This window comes from Lagenorhynchus albirostris, chromosome 18 (genome assembly GCF_949774975.1).
Source record: "Lagenorhynchus albirostris chromosome 18, mLagAlb1.1, whole genome shotgun sequence".
Lineage (NCBI taxonomy): Eukaryota > Metazoa > Chordata > Mammalia > Artiodactyla > Delphinidae > Lagenorhynchus > Lagenorhynchus albirostris.
In genome coordinates this window covers 5,772,991-5,798,929 of record NC_083112.1, presented here as the reverse complement: position 1 = coordinate 5,798,929, position 25,939 = coordinate 5,772,991, and the positions used below count along the sequence as shown (strand labels likewise).

The 25,939-nt window shown below is 42.7% G+C and overlaps 1 protein-coding gene across 2 annotated transcripts in view; it reads left to right on the top strand.

Annotated features, from left to right (window-relative positions):
• FLT1 (fms related receptor tyrosine kinase 1) overlaps positions 1-25,939 on the top strand; it is a 173,053-nt gene that overhangs the window by 78,185 nt on the left and 68,929 nt on the right. Inside the window, exons 11-14 of one of the 2 annotated variants that reach the window (XM_060129362.1) lie at positions 4,751-4,865; positions 13,008-13,116; positions 19,301-19,609; positions 24,137-24,283. In XM_060129362.1, coding sequence (XP_059985345.1) covers positions 4,751-4,865; positions 13,008-13,116; positions 19,301-19,609; positions 24,137-24,283 — 680 coding nt within the window. Of the gene's footprint in view, positions 1-4,750; positions 4,866-13,007; positions 13,117-19,300; positions 19,610-24,136; positions 24,284-25,939 lie in introns of those variants that run through there. The other variant, XM_060129361.1, reaches the window with a different exon arrangement.

The following is a 25,939-nucleotide window of genomic DNA, read 5'->3' as shown; positions in this document are numbered from 1 at the left end:
CCTCCACGCTATTGTACTTGGCATGCTGTATGCAAATAGAGGTCAGAGTCCTAAAGCTCATTAGGAAAGGGATGGGGGGCTTGGAGCACGGAGAGGACAGCGTGGAGCTGAAGCTGATAACAGCAGCCTTGTCCAGAACAGTGCCTGGGAGCTTTCTTATCTCCCTTTGGCAGGAGGTGCTGAGGACTTCCTGTGCGAAATCAGGAGCGAGGGCTGCCTTCCTCTTGTTGTTCGGCTTCCTCCCCCCTCAAGACGGTTCCCAGCACAGCGATTATCTTTGCATCTTCAAACATGGCACAATCTACTTCCTGAAGAGCTTGATGTATTCTTAAGGGCTCAGGCAAATTCCCCTCCCCCTACCTCTCGTTTCAAGTGCTGTTATAGAGTCAGCCCCCTAAATGACATGCTATTTTTAAGGTTCCAATGACAAAGAGGGAAAAATCACAGTCCCCAGTATGGAAAATAGCCACAGAAGCTGTCCTTTTCCATTTGGAGGACCTTGCAGCAACTCTAGTTTCCAGGCCGGGGCTTGTGCCGACAGTAGCTGCCCTTAGAGGGACGGGCGGGGGGTCGGGGGTGTATGTTGGCAGCCCGAGTGAACTCAGGCAGCCGACTGCGTGTCCCTCGGGAAATGCCTCGACTTGCTTCACTCTAACATATTTCTTTGCATTTCCTGACAACCAAGAGTTGAAATTAAGACCTTTCTCTAAGGCCTCCCTTATCTTTTTCACTTCTTTGGGGAAAAAGGAATGAAATTACAGGCTTCTCTTTCAGATACAAGAGAACTTCAGCTCTTGGATATCACAGTACCAAGTACCTGTGTAACGTGTGTACATGTCACAGGTGTACACATATGTAACAACCCCCCATATACATGTTATATATATCTCCACAGACACACACGTTATATAAACCTATCTATGTACCCCATGTGTGGGGAAGATCTGAGATTAGACAGTAGTTCAAGGTATAGATGTTATGAAAAGTAGGACAAAATAACTTATTTTAATGATAAAGTTTTAAGGCCATGATATATTTCAAGTCAAGGAGAAAGTGTATAATTTCTCTTTGGTTCCGTTCCTTCTACTAATCAATAAGTTAAAATGTTCACTTTTTTTAACCTGATGATTATAGGAATAGCTAGTCAAAACATCTCAAATTCCTTAAGGAATGGTTTGTCCTTATGAATTCTTTTTTATTTTATTTATTTATTTATTTTTTGCGGTACGCGGGCCCCTCACTGCTGCGGCCTCTCCCGTTGCGGAGCACAGGCTCCGGACGCGCAGGCTCAGCGGCCATGGCTCACGGGCCCAGCCGCTCCGCGGCATGTGGCATCTTCCCGGACCGGGGCACGAACCCGTGTCCCCTGCATCGGCAGGCGGACTCTCAACCACTGCGCCACCAGGGAAGCCCTCTTTTTTTATTTTAAATCTTATAATCTCACTGTAAAAACAGACATCTTAAAAACAGTTGGAGGAATCTGATATATGGGCCAGATACAAACAACACCGTGGAATTTTTGCTAATTCTGTTAGGTGTGATCATGGCGTTGTCGTTATTAGAAAACGTGCATAATTTTTAGACATGCACTAAATATGTGAGGCTAAAACGATATGCTGTCTGCGATTTGCTTTACAATATTTCTCAAAAGAAAAAGTAAAAAGAAATAAGGGATAGATGAAACAAATGTGGCAAACTCTTGGTCATTAGTAAGTCTGGGTGATGGGTATATGGGGGGTTACTATACTATGACTCTACTCATCAATATGTTTGAAAATAATAAACAGTTAAAACCGATGAAAACTCTTACTAGGAACCACACATCAGTACCTCACGCCTGTATGTTTCCAAATGTTTGTGGGGTACCAGTTACATGCTTGGCCCTGGCATAACTATGAAGACAGAGTGATCCCGTAGAGGTGGCCCACGGTCCTTGCAGCTGCTGGCCTCAGAAGCATTGAATGCAAACTTAGAAACTGGTGAATGCGCTGGGGGAGAGGACGTTATATGGCAGCGTGCCCCCCAGGAGGGGAGACCACCCCAGAAGACTCCCTAGTTTCACATGCTGGAGTCCTTTCTCAGCTTGAGGACCAGACAGGAATAATTACAGAACTTTTTTTTTTTTCTGATCATCACAATTCCTCCTCTCTTACCTTTTCTCTCACTTATTTCATCCTCTCACTTTCTTCTCACATAAGGAGCCAAGGGCAACAATGACTTAAGAGCAACCACGCGTTCTTTCTGCCTTGAAAATCTGCAGAATCTGCCCAAGACATGTACAGATTAGAGCCCAGCCAGCTGTGTGCTCACCGCAAATTCTAAGCCAGAAGGAAGGAATATGAAGTGACGCCATGAAAAGTTCACAGTGCAAGTAATCATACAAATGACCACTTCCCTGCCTTACAGGGTCCTCACCCTTTAGGCTGGGAGGTAGGAGGAAAGACTGCATCCAGGAGAGAGATACAGAAATCAACAGCATCAATCCATAAGGCGGTCGGAAAACAGCAAAGGCCGTGAGCTGCCTGCAGGCACTCAGCCCAGTTCCTACGCGCACTTGTCTCTTCAGCTACCCAGTCTGGCAGGGAAACACCTTGGGCACCCACAGATGTTTTTTTTGAGGCACATAAAATAGCTCTTTGTATATTTGTATCGTGTTTCCCCCCCCAGAAATCCATATTTAAATCTCAAAAGGCTGCTTTAAAAGAATCAGCGTTGGGGACTTCCCTGGAGGTCCAGTGGTTAAGACTCCGCACTCCCAACGCAGGGCGCCTGGGTTCCATCCCTGGGCAGGGAACTAGATCCCACATGCCACAACTAAAGATCCCGCCTGCCACAACTAAGACCTGGCACAGCCAAATAAATAATTAAAAAAAAGAAAGAAATCAGTGTTCATTTTGTCATGAGTGGTAGAAAGCAAAGCACCTGCAGTGTCCACTTACTGAGCACCTGCATTTGTCCTACGTGATGGTACAGAGCTAGGCTCTGGGCGGTTCACGCAAATAGAAATCACAGCACAAGTTAAGGTGGTCTAGCTACAGGCTCATCAAGTGGTTCTGATCCTGTGCACTGTAAGGGTTCACAGTGATCGGGATAAGCTGCTTGGAGGAGATCAGGCCAGCGGTGAGGGGCATCGAGGCAGCGGTCACTGGTGAGTGAAGGTGAAGGAATCAGGTGTGTGTACACCCCAAGCCACAGGAAGAATAGTTCCTCGCTTTTCTAGGGTGTCTTTAAGTTACAAAACCTCTGCAATTAAATTAGGTCATGTAACACATGTATAATCCCATGAGATTAACAGGGCAGGTATAATTTTATTTGTGTGTTTCAGAGGAGAAAACTGTCATACAGCTAGAAGTCAGGGCAGCTCTAGGACTCAAGTCTTCTTTGAAGTAGCTGAACCAAACTGTGGTTTGCCTGTGAGGAGACGTGTCTGTAGCGGTAAGGTTGAAAAGGCAGGTAGGGAGTGGACTTTGGATGGCCTTGACTCAGTCACGGAAGCCTGGGCTTTCTTCAGTCCAGTTGTTGAAGCTTTTGGAGCAAAGAGGATTCCACTAGAACCCCGAATGCTCAGGGGGTCGGTCTGGTGGCAGCTTTGTGGGTGTTGGCTTGGGAAAAGGCATGTTGAAATACTACTGCACTGCCCGGGTCAGAGTGGATGTAAGTGTCCTTTCTGTTGTTTGGATTTTTTATTCGTGTAGAACCCAGGATACATGAAACATAACAAGTGATCCAAATGACAACAAAAACATGACGGTCCAAAACCTATGGGATGCGGCAAAAGCAGTCCTAAGAGGGAAGTTTATTGCAATTACAGTCTTACCTCAGGAAACAAGAAAAATCTCAAATAAGCAACCTAACCTGACACCTAAAGCAACTAGAGAAAGAGGAACAAACAAAACCCAAAGTTAGTAGAAGGAAAGAAATCATAGAGATCACAGCAGAAGTAAATGAAACAGAGATGAAGAAACATAATAAATGATCAATAGATATTTACACCAGTGATTTAGGTAGTAAAGTGACAGGCACCTACTGATAATCAGGTGTTTGAAAGAACATACTTTCGGATATAGGTTGGAATCTCTCTTTCAAATGGTACTGCTCCAGCTAGTTTAAACAGTAAGAGAGGGAGATTTCATGGACTTTTAGAAGCAAAAAAGATCTTAAACAACTTCAACACACATATTCTATAATTAAACACTTGAGGCCTGAGATGTTAAAGAGCTTGCCGTGATACTCCAAAACTTGAAAAGAAATAGACTGAATTTAATAGCTGCTCCATGATGTGTGTTTCCATATACACTTAGCCCTGGAAAAAATTAGCTGTATAATGGAATATTCTCATATTAAATGCCAGCCTTTTATAGCTGTGAAATGCTGTTATCCTTGAGGTTTACATTCATTAACATAACTTCCGTTTTTTCCGTGTTTGCATGTTTCTTCCACTAGGAACTAATTAAAATCTAGATACTAGATTTTTTAATTTATGCATTTTTATTTAATATTTAACATAGAACAGGAAGGATATATGGAGATAACACTGGTGTGGGTTTTTCTGTTTTGTTTTGCAGATCAGGCAAAATCTGTCTGCTGTTTTTAAGTTTTGAGGATGGATATTGGGGGGGAAGCGTCTAAGGAAAAGAAGAAAATTGTGACTTTGTTATCTGAGGACTTAATGGTTTTCATTTCACCGGTCACCATGGGCTAGACCATGCTGCAAAGCAACATAGTGATGGCTTACTTTTTTTAAAAATAGGTATGACTTTTGCTCCAATAATGAAGAGTCCTTTATCCTGGATCCTGACAGCACCGTAGGAAACAGAATTGAGAGCATCACTCAGCGCACGGCAGTCTTAGAAGGAAAGAATAAGGTACTGTTCGTCAAAATAAGCATGGGGATATTTATTCTAAAAGTACACACTCAGCTCCCAGTTCTGGGTTTATTAGGACCAGAAGGAATTCAAGTGCTCAAGCAAAAATTCAGAGAGAAGAAAATCAGTAGTATGTCTTTACAGAGCGATGCACTGAGGCTATTCAAACTGCTGTATACACCCAACCGAGCACCAGTCCCGAAGGAGTGAGTCCTTGGACCTAACGGAAGAGGTAGAAATGCCTCTTGAGCGTCAAACTGGTCCACATCAGTGGTTCTCAACTCTGGCTGCACAGTAGTCTACTTTACCAATTATTATTACATGTGAATCTTTCGCGTGGAGCCCAGGGTTCACAGAAGCTTCCTGGGAGATTCTAGCATAACCAGAACTGAGAACCTCTGACATAAATAAAGTGAGAGGTCAGTAAGCAAAAGCTAGCACAAAACTTTAGGCTAAAATGGAATTGTTTCCATTTCACAAAATATCTTGTTTTCCCCTCTGTTTTCGCACGGGCGAAGCCTAAGTTGGGGTGTACAAACACACAGTGTATCAGATTCCCTGACTGAAGAAAGGCAAATCAGAACCACCATGAGATATCACCTCACACCTGTCAGAATGGCTATTGTGAGAAAGACAAGAAATAACAAATGGTGGTGAGGGTGTGCAGAACCCCTTGTGCGCTATTGGTGGGGATATAATTGGTGCAGCCACTATGGAAAGCAGTATGGGGGTTCCTTTAAAAATTAAAAATATAACTACCATATGATTCAGCAGTTCCACTTCTGGGTATTTGTCTGAAGAGGACAAAAACACTAACTCAAAAGATATAGGTACCCCTGTGTTCACTGCAGCATTATTCACAACAGCCAAGATATAACAAACTAAGTGTCCATCGACAGATGAATGGATGCAGAAAATGTGGTCTGTATATGCAATGGAATATTATTCAGCCATAAAAAAGAATGAAAGCTTGCCATTAGTGACAACATGGACAGACCTTAAGGGCATTATGCTAAATGAAATAAGTCCGACAGAGAAAGACAGATACTGTGTGATCTCACTTATATGTGGACGAAAACAAATAAACAAGAAAACAAGCTCATAGATTGGTGGTTGCCAGAGGCAGGAGGTAGGCAAGACGGATGAAGGGGGTTAAGAGGTACAAACTTCCAATTCCTGTAACATATAGATAAGCCATTGGGACGCCATATACAGCACTGCGATGATAGTTAATACTGCTGAATTGCACACTTAAAAGTTGCTAAGAGGGCTTCCCTGGTGGCGCAGTGGTTGAGAATCTGCCTGCTAATGCAGGAGACACGGGTTCGAGCCCTGGTCTGGGAGGATCCCACATGCTGCGGAGCAACTAGGCCCGTGAGCCACAACTACTGAGCCTGCGTGTCTGGAGCCTGTGCTCCACAACAAGAGAGGCCGCCATAGTGAGAGGCCCGCACACCATGATGAAGAGTGGCCCCCGCTTGCCACAACTAGAGGAAGCCCTCACACAGAAACGAAGGTGCAACACAGCAAAAATAAAAAAATAAAAATTAATAAAAAAAAAAAAAGTTGCTAAGAGACTAGATCTTAAAAATTCCCATCACAAGAAAGAAAAACCTTTGTACTACGTGTGGTGATGGGTGTTAACTAGATATATTGTAGTGATCATTTTGTGATACATACAAATGTTGAAGCTAATATAACGTTATTTGTCAATTATGCCTCAGTTTAAAAAAAAAAAGTTTCCCTGACCTAGTCAGGGTCTAGGAGCATCTTTTCTGCTCTTGGACATATTTTCTCCACTCCCTTAACCTTAACACTAGCTGATACCTGTGTCTGAGCAGATCTCAGACCTGGTGGTTTTCTTCTCTGTCGAATCAGTGAAAAATGCAACTGCAAAATCTGCTATTATCAGGCACAGGGGTAGTGATGCTTTAAGAAGGGGGGGAAAAAACCCATATCAAATCACCCCTTGCTAGAATATCTACTTCTACATGCATATCTTGATTTGGAGTAGTCTGTTAATGTGGGTGTTATCTCCTTAAGTGTGGTCATGCTTATTTGTCTGTTCAGCTATATTGGCATTTGAAAGCAACAAAATAGATGGCATCATTCTCCGCCGTAGGATCATAATAACAAATAACATCTGAATTCTTCCTGATGGAAAACTTTTGGACGTACGCTTATGTCAACATCATTCTTTGGTGGGCCAGAGTGGCTATCTCCATTTTAAAGATAAGAAAAACTGAGGTGATAAGATGACTAACTCCAAGTCACGCAGCTTAAAAGTGGCACGTGAGAAGCTCAAACCCAAGTCTTCATTGCCAAAACCCAGGGCTCTGCCAACTAAGCCAATACAGAAATTAGTTAAGATGGTGATGGCTTGCACGATAATATCAGCGATCACTTGTCAAGGATTCAGGAAAAGTTTTTCTAACCACTGCAGTAAGGTGTAGGTGGCTTACAGTTCTTTTTCTCAAATGCAAACAAACTGTAGTTTAAAACATTCCAAGATGTGTAGCTATTGATGAGACAGCAGTTTAATGAAATACTTAGAAAAGAGGAAACTCTGTAAACTCGAAAGTTTGAGTGACACTACATTTTTGAAAAAAAAGGAGATTGCCTCAGAGTAGAAAGCAAGTTAGTTGTCACAAAGTACTAGAAAATTTCAAGATGCCCTTGACTGTGACGATTCATTTTGCCTTTCCCTGACCCTATCAGATGCTTGTACTGTTAACTGCTGGATATTAAAACACGAATTTATGAGCTTAATTACAAAGAACTTCTAGTCCGGTTTGTGGTGTTCTAGCTGCAAAAAAAACATACGACAGAAAATAGAAAATGAAAAAGCTAGGTTATGTTTCTGAACCATTAGCCTGAACCATGAAGTAGCTACCTGCCTCCATGACAAAACCTGGGTGAGATAAAGAATCTTCCCTGATTTTTTCCATGTGTGATTGAAACAAATTTATTGTCTTGTAATTCTGTAGTTACACCAGGTTTTTAAACAGAGAACCCCAGACACAGTTGGCCCTTGGGCCATCCAACCTGCAGAGCATGGGTTAAGGTCTGCCCTTTCTAGTGTGTGTAACCACGTGCACATCAGTTCACCTCTCTGAACCTGAGTTCTCGCCTCCAAAAAATGGAGCTCCTAACACATGACCTGTCTCGTTTGCCTGTTATCAAGATGATTGTCTTATATTCCCTAATGCAATCCCCCAAATTGATTGTGAACATATGCAGTAAAGACTACTTATTAAACAATTGTGTTGAAAAACCTTTAATACTCCTTGTAAACGAAGTGTACACACACACACACACACATACATATCCTAGTAGTGACTGTAACAAATTAGACTTTGAGTTATTAATTTCATGTCCTAAATTTAGAAGACTTTACTAATTTTGCTTTTAGCATCTATTAATATATCTTTGTGTGTGAAAAACGTCTTTCAGATGACAGACGGAAGTTTTGCTGTCTCAGAATTCTTTGCATTGTTATTTCCTTTACAATTAAAACTGCTTTTCTTTTCTGTTCAAGTTAAGAAAGCAAATGGAAGTCCCAGCTTAGAGCACACAGACGCTTTTCCCCAGTCATATAGTCGGCATGCCCGGGACCCTGCTCCAGCCATCAGTGGAGCAAGGTCCTGCTCGAGCACCTGCTGCCTTTCAGGGACTTGCTTCCCCCCACGCCCCACGCCCCTGTTGTGTTTTGTTTTGTTTTGTTTAACCCAAGGAAGGGTGCACGAGACAATAAAATTCAGTCTCCTTATGGCCAGGTTTTGGCCCAGATCTGTGAGAAGTGAAGTCATCAATTGGAGTTGCTAACGGCAAACATGGAGCTCTGGTATGGTTTCAGTGGGTTTGCCAGACTTTGTAGACTTGGGGCAGGAAGTAGAAGGAGCCCTGTGTTAGGAAAAATTACACAGGAAATGCGTTTCACAGCATTAATTCTGTGAGGCTGGAGGATCATGACAATGTAACATCTTAGCAACATCTCCACTGAAATCGTTTTGAGGTTTCATTGAGAAATGTGTGTACTGTAAAAGACACGTCCATGACCGAAGCATGAATGCCTCATCCCGGGAGTACAGCCTGGGTTCCGCTCTCCCACCCACTCCCCGACCTTGTCTACCTTCTCACGTTCTATTTCCCATCAGTTGGCTCAAATGCACCACCCCAGGATCATTTTAGATTCTTCCCTGACCTTTACATATCTGCTTTTATTTCTCCCTGAAACACTTCAAAGGAAACTGTAATAGAAACATCCGAGAATAAAATCCATATATAGGTCTTTTTTAAAGGCAGGTGCTGGAAATTAGGCTGAATTACACATCATCCCATCCATTCTGTTCCATGAGGTTCAAACCACATTCCAGTAGTGAATCACTAACGCTTAGCGAAAGGGAAGGAAGGAAGGAGAATGAATAACTTCCAAATTTACAGTACCTGACGACAGTGTTCACCAGCGTTCCTGGGTCATACAGAAGAACCCAGAGAACGGATTTGAAGAGTCTGTTTCTAATATCTTAATCCTTGAGGTCCTCGCAGGGAAAACAGAGGCACCCAAAATGTGGGTTCAGAACTAAAAAAAAACTGGCAAATGGAAACTAATTCTAGAATGGATACAAGCAGACAGCCTTGGGAATTTCTTTTGGTGTACCTTATAAAATATATGATGATAATTTCAAACATATGCTACAACTCAACTTCTTGAGTTTGAAATTTCTCTTTTCAAGTATTAAGTTGATATTTGCTGTTCCAACTGTTATGTTATTTCCATTTTTTCCCTCTTGAAACAATAGTATTTGGTCATGACCGCCGGGGATCACATCTGTCCCCTTAACCCAAGAGACTCCTGTCCTGTGAGAAGTTCTCTTGTGTCCAAACTACACCCACCTCCAACTCACACTTGACCTCCCTTTTCTGACTCTATAGTTTATACTTGAAGTGTCATGGTTTTTTCATGAAAATATTTTAATTTATAGCTTTAAAATATACTCTAGAAAAATAAAAGTCCTCTAGACATCAGATCATTTTGAATAACGTTGCTCACAGGACGTAGGTTCCATCTTATTTTAAAATGTTCTTCTCTAATTATAATTTGTCCATTATCAATCATATTTTCAAACCATATAACACTATCAGCTTGTAACTTGTATAAAATACTAAAAAAACAGTATTTCTGTACACAGTAGCATTGAGCTTGTCGTGACCATGTCTGCTCATTAAAGGAGGTATTCTCGAGAGAAAATCCGACTCAAAGCAGAGACAGAACTCTACCGATAGATCTGTACTATTAGATTTAAAGGGTTTGAAGGCGGCAAGCAGCAATTTCGTGTAGATTAAGAGCACAGGCACTGGTGTCAGACAGACCTGGGCATAATCGTTGCTCGGGGCTGTCTGTGGTACCATGGATCTTTGAGTGAATCAGTTTATAACCTCAGTTGCCTCTTGTGTAGAACAAGTAATATACCCACGTCACTGGGCTCCGGGGAGGATTAACTAAATGAGGTACTGCCTCACACACTGGTGCACAGCAAGGGTAACATAGAGGTACCCAGAAACAAAGACATAATGTAAGCTCCCATCAGTGTCATTTTCTAGTTCAATTTTAATAGAAACTTTGGAGAGGTGAGTTCTGGGGCAGGCTCTACTGGGGGTAAGGTGTCAGTCTCGGAAGAGGTCATTCAGGCAAAATAAGAGATTCAGATGCATCTGTTATCTCCATGGTTCGTGTGGCCTGGATTCACTTCACTTCTGTGGACCTCAGTTTTATTCTCTGATTATACAGAAATCCTGAGCTATCTGTTTTCGCAGTGTTGTAAAATGGCTACAGCCCTCCCCCGGTTGCCTGCACAGGCCTTACATATGGCAAATGTGCACATCTGAATTGATTGCCCTTGGCACGAGACCCAGTTCTGGTTCTCAGTTGCCCCGCTCTCAGTGAAATCAAAATAATTTTAAAAGAAATCCAAATGCAACTTTCAGGTCATCGTTGTTCATCATTTCAGATGTTCAAGCCAAACAGAAATGAGTTGTTCACTTACTTATTGAGCAGCAATACATCTGAGAATCTAAATAAGGCTCTGCTGAGGCCCTTTAGGATAAACATTGAGCGCTAACTTCGTAAGGAAAGCTGTGTTTGAGCTGAGAGGCAAACAGCAGAGGGGCTGTGAGGTCTCCACGACTGTTCCTCTTCTGACCCTGTTCATGCTGCTTTCAGGCACCTGAGCTCGTCTCCTGAGAAAATTCCAGGAGTCAGAGTCTCACTTGGTGATCTCTCTTGTCCTTCCACCTGTCACCTACAAGCTTCTCTTCTAGCTACTTTTTCCTCCACAACTCTGAAGCGGTGGGTGCAGTAATTAAAACAGCCATCCAGAATTTTTGTATTCCCCGCCTCTTGTAGTGATTAGTAATCAAAATAGAGAAAGAGACACCTGAGCTCTCTCCACTGGTTATTTGCTTTTGTGAGAGTCTTTCTCTGTAAAAGAGAGAATAATATATACTTGGGCTTCAAGTAGGGAAATTCTTTCCTGTGACCTAGAAGTAGTCCTTCACGTTAAGAATAAGGGTTGTGTCATACTCCCCTCCGTCCCCTTTACAACGTCTGGGTGAGGCCTTAACAAATAATCAGTATCTGGTACATTGGATGAAAATGCCACGAATCGCAGACACTCATTTCCCAGAATTTCAGTAATACACAGAGGGTATGTGGGTAGATGTAATTAAACAGATCTAACAAACAGAAAAGGTATCATGAAATATCAACTGTACCGTAGTGGAAATTACAGAGAATTTGGAGCAATGAAGTTGCTGGCTAAAAAAAACTACGAATATATTTTTTAGTCTTCCTGATCTGTAAAGACAGACATACTTTCATTTCTCGTAAGGGATATGAGAATACGAGTAAAGTGCCTACTGCATAACTTAGCAACTTAGGAAAATGTTAGGACCCTTTGTAGAATTTGTGTTACTATCTTAGAAAGCTCGCTGTCACAGTTCAGCCTCTCTATGTATCACGTTCACCTGTAAGTGACCGGATCGTTCTCCTCCAGCCAGGACACCCCATTAGTCTGGAAGCATCAGCACAGCCTCTACAATTTCAGGGCTTATGACCAGTTCTTTGTGTCCTAGGAGATAGGCTGCAACGATTTATAAGTAACTGGATCAACCTTTTTTGTAATTTTAAATATGAAAAACTTACTAGCTGTTTCATTTTTTTTTCATGTATAGCATGCATTACTTTTTTGAAAGGTTGGGTTAAATTTTAAAATTCTCAACAATTCATTTCATACTGCTAATTTTTATCTTTAAAAGAAGACAGCCATGCAAATCTTTAAGCTGTATAAATTTGTGGTTCTTTTTTTTTTTTTTTTTTTGAGACATTACTTTTCGCAACATCATAGTTTGGAAAGTGCTTTCAAGTTCACATAGCTTTGACTCCTCCTGCCTCGTTAGGGGCTCATCTGCCCAAGAGCAGCACTAAACCCTAGAGAAGCGATGTTGCCGTGTGAATCCATGATTTATATCTTCATTTTCTAGAGTAGGGATTGACAGCCTGAGAAATTAAGGAATTTACAAACACCCGCAAGAGCCTCAGGGAGTTTCCGCCCCTCCCTCTGCGTCATTAGGGCTGCAGTGCCGCGTCCCAGAAAAGAAATGGTTCGGCCAGCCTTTCTCCTCTGTCTGTGCTCCCTTAACACACCGCTTACAGAACCAGACGGCAAAGAAGGCTCCTGTGACCAAGTGGCGTTCGTGATCACAGGTCATCCAAACAAAAGGGAAGGCCTGGACCTCCCCCTCTCGTTGGCGTGGCCCTGGCCACCTCATAGGGTAGGACGTGCTGTCCCGCATCTGGGCTTCAGGTCTGTAATTGTTACGCCAGCAGCACGAGATAAATAAGCCTGAAGCCCTCATACGAGTCGGATGTCATAGCCCCCGGTCTCCTGAGGACCTGCTTTCCTGTTGTTTTTCCATTCTTGCTGAGGGCTCGGCGAGGGGAGAGTTTCTGGTAACCACCACGTGTGCAATTCTACCTCTGTTGAGGCAGTGGAATAGCCGGATCATGTCCCCCTCAGAAATATCTCAGGGGGTGTCCAGTGGTTCTTCCTCCTGTCGCTGAAGTTGCCTTTTCTTTTGCAGACGGCTAGCACCTTGGCTGTGGCCGACTCTAGAATTTCTGGAATCTACAGTTGCATGGCTGCCAATAAAGTAGGGACTGTGGAAAGAAACATAAACTTTTACATCACAGGTAAGCCACGTGTCCTATATTCACGAAGACAGCCCAGTGACCTCAAGTCTCTCTTGCAGTCTTCTGTGCTTTGAGTGCACTTGAGTGACTTTTATTTTTAAAAAAAACATTCCATAGACTTGTCCAGCTTTGAGTACCTTCATCCTTGCTCTCAGGAATAGTTTTCTACAGCATCATGGGGTCATTGGGTCTCCTGAAGGGTTATTTCCCTGAATTCCCTTTTAGAGCTGTTTGTCTACGTCTGTTTCCTGGGCTTGATTGTGAATCTGGGATCTTGTCGTGTTCCTTTTTGAACACCCTACAGTCTCCAGCACAGGGCCTGGCACACAGTGGGTGTTCAGTAACAGTCAAGGAAACCAATTCTAATACATGGGATGACATCTTTGTAACCCAAGAGGCGAACTGTTTCACAACTTTTTTTTTTAATTGATGTTATCGTTGATTTACAGTGTTGTGTTAATTTCTGCTGTACAGCAAATGTTTCACAACTGAATTTCAGCTTTTTGGCACACGAGGCTCTCCTAAAGAAATCTGAAGCTGAGCTTGGTTGATCGTTCTTAGTGTGCTGTTTCTTGGTAGCATTTCAGAATTTTTAACCTTAAATACGATGGTGTCTGCAAATCTTGTAACTTCCAAGGGACACAAATGGCACTCCCTATGTCCCTCCATGGGTACAGGAAGGAAGTAAGTAGCTCAAAGTATAAAAACAATTGCCTGGCTCCACACTCCCCCAATATTCTGAAAAAACCTGGGCAGTTGGCCAACTCTCTGGAAACTTCGCACTGCCTGGGGCAGGCTGTAGCAGTCGCCTTGAGTTCTCCAGAAAGAAATAGGTATGTCCAATTGCATGAGAAGTATGGGTTGCCAGGTCACAGGGAGCCTTCTGGTGCGTTAGCTGACCCTCAGGGAAGCTGTACCAGGGGAGAGATCCTTGGGTAGGTGCTCACAGAATGTCAGAGCCAGAAGAGACTTCTAGGGGCTATAATTCGACATGATAGCCCTGCATTTTCCAGATGAGGAAATGCGGTTGAGAGAGGTGGAGGGGCACACGGGAGAGCCTCTGAAAACCAAGTCAGTCCCTCTACCCTCAATATTCGAGAAGCGGAGATAAAATCATCTTTGCGTTCATTCCAAATAGGAAAAGCCCTTTATTTAGAGAAGGATTCAGAGAGCAGTTTCACACAGACTGATTCTTTCTTTAATCAACCTCAGATGATTTAGACTGATTAAGTCCAAAGGTTTGTGTTGTCCTTTATATGTGGGGGGCAACAAGGCCACTGTCTCTGTGATTTTAGAATACAAAAGATTGAGCCATTCCTGTTCTATTCTTAACATTCAATACGTTTGTACAAGTTTAATGAGCACCAACTATTAACAGGACAGTTCAACTCTGTGTTGAGCATTCAAAGAGACAGCAAGGAGGCCCTGTCTTTCTAGGAAGACAGTTTGAACACTGTGGACACAAAGAAGAAATGTTACCTGGATCCTAGTATCAAAAGGAATGAGCAGAAGTAACATGACAGATGCTAGCCAATGCCAAGCCAATTCCACCAATAAACGTATGTCAGCCACATACATAATTTAACATTTTCTAGTGACCATTTTTTTTAAAGTAAAAAGAAAAAAGTGAAATTCATTTTATTTCACCTAACAGATCCCATGTTATCATTTTAACACATCATCAGTATTTTTTAAAATATTACGTCCCTTCGGTTTTTAAAATCAGGATTGAAATAAGATAAAACTAACTGGATGAAATTCAGTTCAGTCACGCTGACCCTACTTTCAAGGCTCAGTAGCCGCAGGTAGCCCTGTATGGTAGAGTGTCGCTCTAAGCCTCTGAGAAGGAAGCGGGACTTGAGGTAGTCCTGTGGGTACAAAGAATCCATAGAAAGAAGAGGACAGGCTGGCCCTGGCATTTTCAGAATCAAGGCGAGAAGACCAACGGAGGCCCACAGACTATACGTCTCACCACTTACAAGTTCTGAATCACATGAACAAGCTGTGAAATATGTTGTAGCCTCTGGTGGACAAAGATACTTTCACGATGACCTGGAAAGTCAGGCACAAACCTAGAGTTCCGGGACTGCACAGAGTGTGGCGGTGCCTGACGGTGCAGGAGAAGCCCACCCCCGGCTCACCCCGCTTCTCCTTCCACTCCGGGCTCGGCCCTCATGGTAAGGGGCCCTATCCTCCTGGGGATGATCTCCCCAGGCCACACCTCCAAACTCTGTCCACCCCTCCCCCAAACAGTCTCCCTGGGCCCTGTCAGTGTGCAGACCGCCCAGCAGTCTGACCTCAGGAGGACAGACAGAGCGAAGGGGGAAGAGGTCTGAGACAGTCTGGAAGCAGACTTGGGACCATCTTTACAGGGAATTCTGGGGCCCCAGGGGCCCCACGAAAGAGTGGGGATAGCATAGGCTCTGTGTGGGCAGCCCCCCCCGCCGCTAGACTCTCTCCATTGTGGGGAGGGGTACAGCCTGAACAGAGAGCCCCCTTGCCTGGGTCTGAAGGAAGTACTGGGAGAGGATGCCCTGACTGAGGGCACGCCCTGCTCGTTTCTCTCATGATACGAGTCCCAGGAAGGTTCATCGATGCCCATTATTCACTGCAGCACCAACATCCAGCCCACCCCTCCCCCGAGTGTTTCATGGCTCCGGCCTGTATCTGGGCACAGCATGGCGGCTGCAAGGGCCCCAGCTGATACGGCTGACCACCTGCGGAACTCAGGCAGCTGTTCCCCTTCGCCTCCCACCATATCGTCCAGTTTATAACCACGGGGTGCTTGAGACCTTTCCTCATCCATTGAAAGGACTGATGGGAATTCTATTTCCAACATACCTAACTCGAAGCTCACATTTTTCCTCCAGAAATTTCATCTTAAAACTGAGCACAAACTCATCCAATCAAGTCCCCCTTGCCCGGAATGTAATTCTCCTAAATGCTTTGCTCCCTGTTTTGAAAAATCCTAGTCTTGATGGGTAATCATAGATTACTTACATTCATTACTTCTAAAACTCTTCTCTTTTTCTTACTCAAATCTCTGTCATGAGATTTCACCTCACTAGAGATGAGACTAAATATTCTTTAGGAATGTTGCACCTTCCATGACGATTTTCTGAAAAATGAATGTATATTTGTTCCATGCTTATACTCGACCTACTGCAGGTCGTGCTTTAAAAGAGCTGTCTAAAATTGAACTGCTCAAAATCAAAAGATCTAGAATTGGATCTGTACTGATCCTCATTTCAATCATGCTGCCCCTTCTCTAAAATACAACAGAGCTGCCTTCTGAACTGATGTGAACCAGTTTGCTATGGCCATTAGCATCCTCCACAGCTTCTACTCCAACTCTGCCATTCACTTGTCCACAGTATCTATTTGAAAGGAGCCAAACTTTCTAGTCACCACTCACTTTCTTTTTAGAGAATGCTGTTTCTGTTCTCTAGTTGAGGTAAAGCCTTTATTTCCACCTGACAAAGGAGATACCTTTCATCCTTTTAATGTCTGTGCTTGTCTCTTGCATGAACTTAATTCACACGTTTGATCCAATCAAGTCAAGATGTCCACCCCCAGGTGTGCACCTCTATAAATACATTACCCTTTCACCTAACCCTGGGTGGGATGTCTCCTGAGCAAGGGTGGCGTCTTCTCCACCACATCTCCTAAGACGCCGTGGATGTGATTATGTGCTGGATGGATGAGTGTTAGTTGGTGCTACTGAAGCCTGGGCTGAATCTGCAACAGAGCCTTAAGTGTGGGAAGATTTCTTGTTTTCATTTTGAGAGTTAGAAGGCAATGCTTTCTTTGGTCTGTTTTTGTACTCGGGCTAAAAAAAAAAAAAAATCGACATGAATTAAGGGAAAAATCCCTCTGGATTCATTACCTAGTTTAGGACGTCTTATTTATCACCTTCCATGGATCAGAAAAGAATAGTGCAGGGGCTGTACTGAGAAATAGATCATTTCTAAGTACCATCTGACAACATAAACCAAGTCAGCCTCCTAACAGTGTCCCCGTATGAGAAACGGACCTGAAAACGGATTCGATTCTTTTCTTTTCCTCTGTGTGTGTTTTTGCTGTTCTGTTGGCACTCAGCATGACTCTGGGTGTGTTAGCAATTACTGAGGGTGAAACAGGAACAGCGCTGCCTTATCTCCCTGGTTTCCCAATGTCACTAAATGCATTTTATTTTGAGATTCCTGGTGGTGCTTGGCAAAGATAAACAAAATCTTCCACCAGGAAACCTGTGAGCTATTTCCACAGGAAGTTTCAAATCACTAAAGTAAATAGAAACTCTCTACATGATCTCAGTGGTGTTACTTGGGACCCACTTGGGTTCTGACTACCAGGATGGGACTTCGTAAATGGAAGCCTACAGTCTTTTCAGAAATAATTTGACTGCAACCAGTGCACAAGACTTCTGCCCTAGTATCTGGGTAAAAGTTGATGGCTAATGTTTAACTCCTCATGCTTGGAAAGTGTCCCAAGTATAAAAAGATGCTGAATTAGAGGGGCTATTTCTGACACCTTATTGTTATGTTAAAAAACTATGGTCAGCTGCTTCTGCCCCTTCTGGTACATTCTTAGGTTTTCATTTTAAAAGCAGGAAGACTTCCACTGGCCTCCTCTCTCTCCAGTCATTGACAGCTTCGTAAACCACTGCTACCCCCCGGCTCCCAAAGAAATACTTTGGCATTTCTTCAGACGTGACACTTTATAATAAAGCCAGAGCCCAGAAAAATCAGAAAAACAAGCAAAGTGAGATTTAGGAAAGAGTTGATATGATATCTAATTTTGGACTATTGTCCCCTTAAGGTTTAAAGGTTTCTTTATAGCTTTGTGTGCAAAGGATAATAATAATAATAGCATAACATAGCGCTTTTCATCTTCAAAGTTCTTTGTGAAATGTTGGCCCCAGTTCTTTGCTCAAGTACAGATATGCCGCTAGTAACAAGCGATGGGAGGGTTTTGAGAGCAGGCCAGTTCAGGGCTAGTAACAACCAATGGTATTCTAAAAATCATCTGGTGAGATGGTCCAAAAGGAGACTAAGGAACTCTCGGTGCAGAAGCTAAATGATGGTCCAGGTTAAGAAAGCTGAGGAGGGGAGCTCGTGAGCTGTGGCTAGAGGCGCCAAGAAGATGGAGAAGAAGGTTACCTGGGAATGACATTGGAGAAAATGACTTCCAATGATGCAGTCCTTTTAGGAAAATGTTTAATATGTTTTTTAAGAGCAGATTTGATTTAGAAACCTTCTGCCCCCACTTTGCAATCTAGCAACTCTTCGAGATTAGTCGTCCGCATTTTCAGAAGAAATCGTGCTCTTTGGGCTTCCCTGGTGGCGCAGTGGTTGAGAGTCCGCCTGCCGAGGCAGGGGACGCGGGTTCGTGCCCCGGTCCGGGAGGATCCCACATGCCGCGGAGCGGCTGGTCCCGTGAGCCGTGGCCGCTGAGCCTGCGCGTCCGGAGCCTGTGCTCCGCAACGGGAGAGGCCACAGCGGTGAGAGGCCCGCATACCGCAAAAAAAAAAAAAAAAGAAATCTTGCTCTTTTATGTCTGAGTAGAGCAATCACCATAAAAGGGGACCTGAGCAAGGACCCCTTGGCGCCAGCAAAGAGCAGGGGGAGCGATGGGCCAGCAGCAGGAGGAGGATGCCGTCAGCCCAAAGTTTAGGAGTAAAGTGTTAACTGGAGTCTCCTAGCGCAGACCTGGGACTTCCTGTTCTCACTTGCTCACAACTTAAATAAGTTTGGCTATCAAAGCACCTGTGGTTTCCAGTACAAACTCCTCTTAGAGTCCTTCACTATTTTGCCCACTTACCAGGAGGACTTCTGCACATGATAAAGCAATGGGTTATCATCCCAAGTTGTAAAAAAAAAAAAAAAAGCATTCCACTTTGAAGAGCAATTTTGAGCAAATGAGCGTACCCTCCTAATAACGTCCTATTTTGCATTTCCTGCCTCGCTTCTGACGGAACAAACTGAGTGGGTTCCTACCTGCCATGTCTGATCGTTCCCCTTTAAAAAAAAAAAACAAAAACGATAAATGCCATCCTTTTAATGTTGATGCTGAATTTGTGTAGGAGCAATCCTTAAGATCCTTGACTGTCTTAGAATGAGATATGTCCTCAGGATGAGACATTGATTTTCCTAGGCACTCAAGTCCTTTGTTCTTTTTTTTCCAGATGTGCCCAATGGATTTCACGTTAACTTGGAAAAAATGCCTACGGAAGGAGAGGACCTGAAACTGTCCTGCACAGTTAACAAGTTCTTGTACAGAGACATTACCTGGATCTTGCTGCGGACAGTGAATAACCGAACCATGCAGCACAGCATCCGCAAGCAGAAAACGGCCGTCACGAAAGAGCACTCGGTGACGCTCCACCTCGTCATCAAGAACGCTTCCCTGGAAGACTCGGGCACCTATGCCTGCCGAGCCAGGAACATGTACACAGGGGAAGAAATCCTCCAGAAGAAAGAAGTGACCATTAGAGGTGAGCACTGCAACAGAAAGGCTGTTTTCTCTCGGATCTCCAAATTTAAAAGCACAAGGAATGATTGTACCTCACAAAGTAATGTAAAACATTAAAGGACTCATTACAAAGTAACAGTTGTGTCATATCATCTTGATTTATTGTCACTGTTGCTCATTTTCCGGCTCAGAGGAGAAGCTCCTCCCAAAATGAGTTTGGCCATGATAGGAGTAACATTGAGCCCCCCGGGACCCCCAGCTCTGGGCGCCCCGTTCAGGCTGAGGGGTCCGCTCTCTGGGGCCGACCTGGTGCACGTTTGGATTTGGAGGATCCCTGCAGTGCGTTCTCTGTGTGTTTTACTCTTTGCTGTTTTCTCCTGCCTGATAGACAACAACTCGGGACTGATCCTTTCCTTCCACTTTAATGCCCACCTCTTTTTATGTTTATGTTTCCAAGCTGCCAAACCCGAATAATTTAAACAGATGCTGGTATCTGCCAAAGATGGACATGAATCGGTTCATTGGCCAGCTCAGAATGAGGACAGTTGAATTGGAGACTCTGACGGACTTCTGCCGGGTTTTATTTCGTACTGTTACATCTGCTTTTGATTTGTAAATAGCACCTGGATGATAGCAAGTTATAATGCTTATTTATTTGAAGATGCTTTTTTTTTTATATTAAGCACATTAATTTTAAACTGAAGCGTCTGAGATGGGCCCCAGAGGTGCAAGGTGTTGGTGTCATTCAGAGGTATTAAAGCTTTATCACAGTATGAATTACAAAAGTCCACCCAGATGAAGCCCCGTTCTCTCCTGCAATGCCAGTAGCTAGTCAACAAGTCCAGTGGGTTTTCTCCTCACTGCCTCTGAGTGGACTACACAGCCACTGACAGCACCTGAACAAAACTGGCTCATGCCTTTGTTTTTAATACTTTTGTCCCTGGTTAAAGAACTTTATCCTGTCCAATGGATGGCATTCAGCTGTGTACCATGATCAATTTATCAAGGAAATAAAGGCTCTTGTGACCAGAGGCTTAATGCATTCTTCTAAATGTCAATCTCAAATTTGTCCATTAAAAAAAAAAAGTCCACTTTCCCCATATGCAAATTGAATAGGATTTTTTTTCCTGGGGAAAGTGACTTTTTCACCAATTTCATATGCGTTGTTCTGTTGTTTTCATTTATGATTGATCATTACATGTGACTTGCCTGAACTATTGGAAAACAAACTATAATGACCAAAATAGCCATGGCTTAGAACACAGTGGCTGGGCTGTTCAGTAGGAGGTGACAATATGACAGCTTTTCAGGCTTGGGAACTCACCAGACTGTTTCCTCCTTTAGGTAACAGACTCTGTCCCACGGCTCAACTTGTCTTTCACGTGGGAATTGCTTTTGTCAAATGTGAAGGAGTAAACAATAGCACTTTTATGGAGCCCCAAATGCTCTGAAAACAATTAGTAACCTGGAAGTTGTCAGCCCAAAGGAAAGAATAATCAATTGTATCTGGAAACTTTACCTATGGGTCTTTTGCCTGGCGTCTTTGTTCATTATAAGTCAGTGTGTTCCTTCAGGAAACTGCCTTAGTACCAGAGGACCTGGTGGGGGGGGGGGCGGGAGGCTCAATTTTTACTAAAGCTGAGAAAGCAAATGAAATGGTTTAGGGAGTACTTTTGAAAAACATGGTGAAATGGACATGCAAAACCTATCCTTTCCTAGGGAGGGGAAGGGTTTAGTAGTTACAGAAGATGATTTGAAGTACTTCTGAGAGATAATTTGAAGAATTCCATAGAGAGAGTTTCAAAAAGGAAAAGAAAGGACTGGGTGGGTTTTGATTTTTGTTAGTTAGTCTTCGAGGTGTGGTGTAAGGGGAGGATAACGGGGAAATAGAGAAAGAACCAAGAGCCTGCTACGGAGAATGACTGAGATGGGGTAGAGGGTGTGAGGCTGGTTCCTCGGTCCCCTTTCCAAATGGAGAATCGGAAGTACGTATCTGTGGGACCTGGCAGATCTCTTGGGCTCGAATGCCGAGAAGTAAAAGGACCTAGTGGGGAGCAATCTTTGGCTGTTGATAACCAGCAGAAATAGTCCGTTCATTCTGATTTTCTCAGTTTGAAAGCTCCCCTTTGTTAAACTTTGGAAAGCAGCTATTTCCATCAAATAACTTAGGTTTAAAAATATGGGTTCAACGTCCCTTTCCTATTTAAAATGCCAAAGTAGATTACTATAAAGTGGGAATTGATTAAAAAACAATTCCTTGGTTGATTGGTCATTTTGAAACTTGCCAAAAATGAGAATTTTTTTTTTTCCAGAAATGGGTACAAAGAAAAAAATCATCATACTGTATGTTTCAGACATGTTTATATGAACTTTGTATTTCATTGAGAATCCTCTGTTCATTCTGCAGCCTTCCGGCTGCTTCTCTCGTCTGAAGTTTGTGTAGTACAGATAGGGCCTTTGGGAGTTCTGCGTGACGTTTATGTTAAAAGAAGATGCTCTCTTTTATATAAGCATTGTTTTCAAACACACCTGTCAGGGAAGCCAAATCCTGTCTGTGTTGATGATGTTACAGTTTGTAGCTATGAAAATAATTCGGGTGTGGCAGGCCATGTATTCAGACTGCCTTCTTCTAATAAGACCTATGGACAATGACAGATTATTTTATCATATTTAATGCCTGGGAAACAGTCAAGGTGCCAGAGAAAGCTATTGCAAGTATAACTCAGTGAACGGGGTCTGTTCTGAGTTTTAAATGAGGTGTGTCAAAGTTGGCGGTAAAAGATGCTAAGTAGTAATATGATACTGTTCCTTATTCTCTTGTCACGTTTCACGGATATGTCTGGGGTCTTGACTGTGTAAAAATGTCAACATTGTAACGATCAAGCATGTAAGAATTATCAAAATGGAAGATTTTGACACATGGCTGCGTTTTCAATTAGGAAAAACTATTTGACAGACTGGACAGAATGTAAACCCAGAACTGTTAAAATGGGTCTACCGGGGGGGCGCAAGATGAGACTAGGAAGGCTACACTGAAACAGGCCAAAGGATCGTTGCTATCACGCATTTCACACTATAGTTGACGAGTTTATAAATTAGCGCTCCTTCAAGTCTGTTTTGCCTTCAGATTGCATTTTGTATAAAATGTGAAAAGACTAATGATAAGCTATGGAAATCAAAATGGAATGAGAAATCTGTTTCTCCTAACAGATAGCCACCCTGCCATGTCATGCTATGTCAACATGTTCTCAAAGTCATATGGTAATATACTTCTTAACCTGAGATTTCTCAATTGCTTTAATGAATGCTAATCCTGAGAGTTTCCCTGCAGGAATAAAAACAGAAAGGTTTGGGGACTCGGCAGAATCCTGCAGGGACATGGAATCAGAGCCATTGCAAGGTGTCATCTCTTAGAGCGTTGTAATCACTCCTAAGCTGCTTTCACAGTGTTAGTACAATAAGATGAGGAATGGTCAGAGAAAGCTCAGACTGTGTAATTGAAACCAGTGACGCAGAATGTGTAAGTGATGTCAAAACTATTTTGATTTGTCTTCCAGGATTTGCAACGAGTGGGGGGGGGGGAAGGATGACTTGAGAAGGGGGGGAAGATTTCAGGAGTTGTCTTTACTCTTTGACCGTGGAAGCTTGAGTTACCAATCCAGCACCTGCCCAACTAGAATGTATACGCATCAGCAGGACTGATTCCATAAAAAAAAGAGACACGTACTCACGGGGGCCTTGGGGTACTGCTGTCCCTCTGTGAGATTTTAATGTTGTAATGTATTGCATCCTAATGTATTAAATCCATTTTGTTGTACTATATTGGTTGGCATTTTATTAAAATAAATTGTATCATATTTGTATGTTTTAAGAGAAAGTAATATAAAATACAATATTTGTACTATTATATAGTGCAAAAACTACAAATCTGTGCCTCTGCCTCTTGAATTAATCCTTTGTTCGTTTGCATTTGGGAAGGGATTGGAGGAAAGAGATAATCAATAAAGCTTCAAAGTTCAAGAAATTCTCCCACTTGGTCTGCTGCTTACAGTTTAGGTTACTGACAGCTGAGTGACACAAACACGCCCTCACATGTTAGTGAAACACAAAAATACAAAATTCGATTAGCTCATTACTATAACTCTCTGTATTTGTGTAAAAACTCACTACAAGCCGATATCCAAAATCATGTCTGTTTCCTTTTTAGTTCCTAAAATATCATGCAAAATCCTTAGGTTTTAGAAAAAGCTTCTCTCAAAGAAAGGAAGGAAACTAGTTGGCCAGGCAAAAACCTTGATATTGAAATCTAAAAATACAGAGTTGAGTTCTTGATTTTCCTGTGTTCTAACAGATTTCAATTTATTGTAGTAACCTAATAAGGAGGAAGCAGTAGGCTAACCATAGAGGAGAAATTGAGGGAATAAAATATGAATGAAAACTTATAGTTGAGTTTTGCTGTTTTCCTCTCTACTTTTAAAATGTTGATATGCATATATAATAAAAGAATAAGATTGACGAGTAATAACAATTCCCTTTCTTTATTCACTAGATCAGGAAGCACCCTACCTCCTACGAAACCTCAGTGATCACACAGTGGCTATCAGCAGTTCTACGACTTTAGATTGTCACGCTAACGGTGTCCCAGAGCCTCAGATAACCTGGTTTAAAAACAACCACAAAATACAACAAGAACCTGGTAAGAGATTTTTTTCCCCTTCTGTTTACTCTTTCTTCTCACCCTCTTCTTCCCTTAAAATTCCTATCACCTCCTTTCAGGATGTCTCCAACTACTTGCTGATAGACCTGCAAAAATGAATTGGGTTCTGGTTCATGCTTATATCACTTCCAGTGAGGGATACTGGAGTCAGTTCTTATTACAGACCATATTCCTACCCCTACAGAAAGATCCTTCCAGAATCTGCTTTAAATCGTGCGTTCAGGGAATTCCCTGGCGGTCCAGTGGTTAGGACTGCCAGGGCCTGGGTTCGATCCCTCATTGGGGAACTAAGATCCTGCAAGTCATGTGGCAAAAAAAAAAAAAAAAAAAAAAAAAATCCTGCATTCAGAGAGAAACGGTAAGAGCCCCTCAGAAAATGTTTCAGTTCATCTTGACAGCAGTGAAGAGTGAGGCGTTAGTTCCTCGATTTGAGGTATAGCAGAGTTTTGAATGCCTGGCATAGATGAAGTTCAGAGTAGATTTATAGTCTCCTTAGTTCACTTTATAACAATTTCAATGATTCGGTAAAAAGAAGAATATTTTAAATTACATTTTATAATACTGGTAAAAAAAAAATCTAAATTAATGGTCATGTTGATTGTCTTTCAACAAAAAAATATATTTAATACCAGCTACACTTAAATCCGCAAGTATAAACACTATTGTGTGCTCATGACTCCATGGTTAAATAAGAGTAAAATGAACTTAGTTATAATTTTGATTAGTAATTACATTTCTATTAAAGATAAACTTGCCATTTATTTGCAACATCCCGACAACCTAAATCAAATAACCAGTAATACGGAGTCATCCTCCAATGCGAATCCTCAAAATGAAATCTCCATTTGCGTTTGATGCACAGAAAAAGGTTGTGGTAGAGCATCTCCAATTTTAACATATCTACAAATATCTTAGAAAGGCCTTACACTAAGCAGGTCCCAAACTGATCACATCACATGATTTTCCTCCTCTTGTACAGACAGCGTGTATCCATCATCCACAGTAGAGGTGGTCTCTCTCCTTCCCCCTCTTCCTCTAATCCATCAGGTTGAGCAGGTTGTACCTACGAAATGTGAACTGTGTCTCAAATCCATCCTTTCCTCTGCTTTCTTCTTGTCAGTCTCCTGGTTCAGGTGCTCACTGTCTATGTCCTGGACATCTGCAGGAGTCTCCTCACTGGTCTCCCTATCTCTCTTTTCTCTCTTTGCATCTATCTTCCACACAACTAAAATGGCGCATCCCTGTTCCAAGTCTTCCACTGGCTCCCCATCACAGGACCCAGTTCAAGCATCTGACAGAGAAGGCCTTCAACAACGGGCCCTGCCTACTTCTTACAGCGAATGCTCCCCCGCCTTGAACTTTATTTACATTCTAACAATTGCCAAACTCTTGTAGATCGCGGCACACGTCATGCTGCTTCAGCCCCTATGCTTTTTTTGTTCCTGTGTCCCCTCTGCCTGGAGTACCTTCCCTTCATGGAATGCCAGCCCATCCCTTAAGACACTGGGTGTTTTCCCTCCTGAAAGCCTTACTCAACCCCTGCAAAGAGGAGGCAGGTCCTCCGCGAGTCTTTATTATCTAGGCGTATTTCTGTTCTCTCTTACTGAGTTGTTTTATAGTCACCGGTGCGTGCGA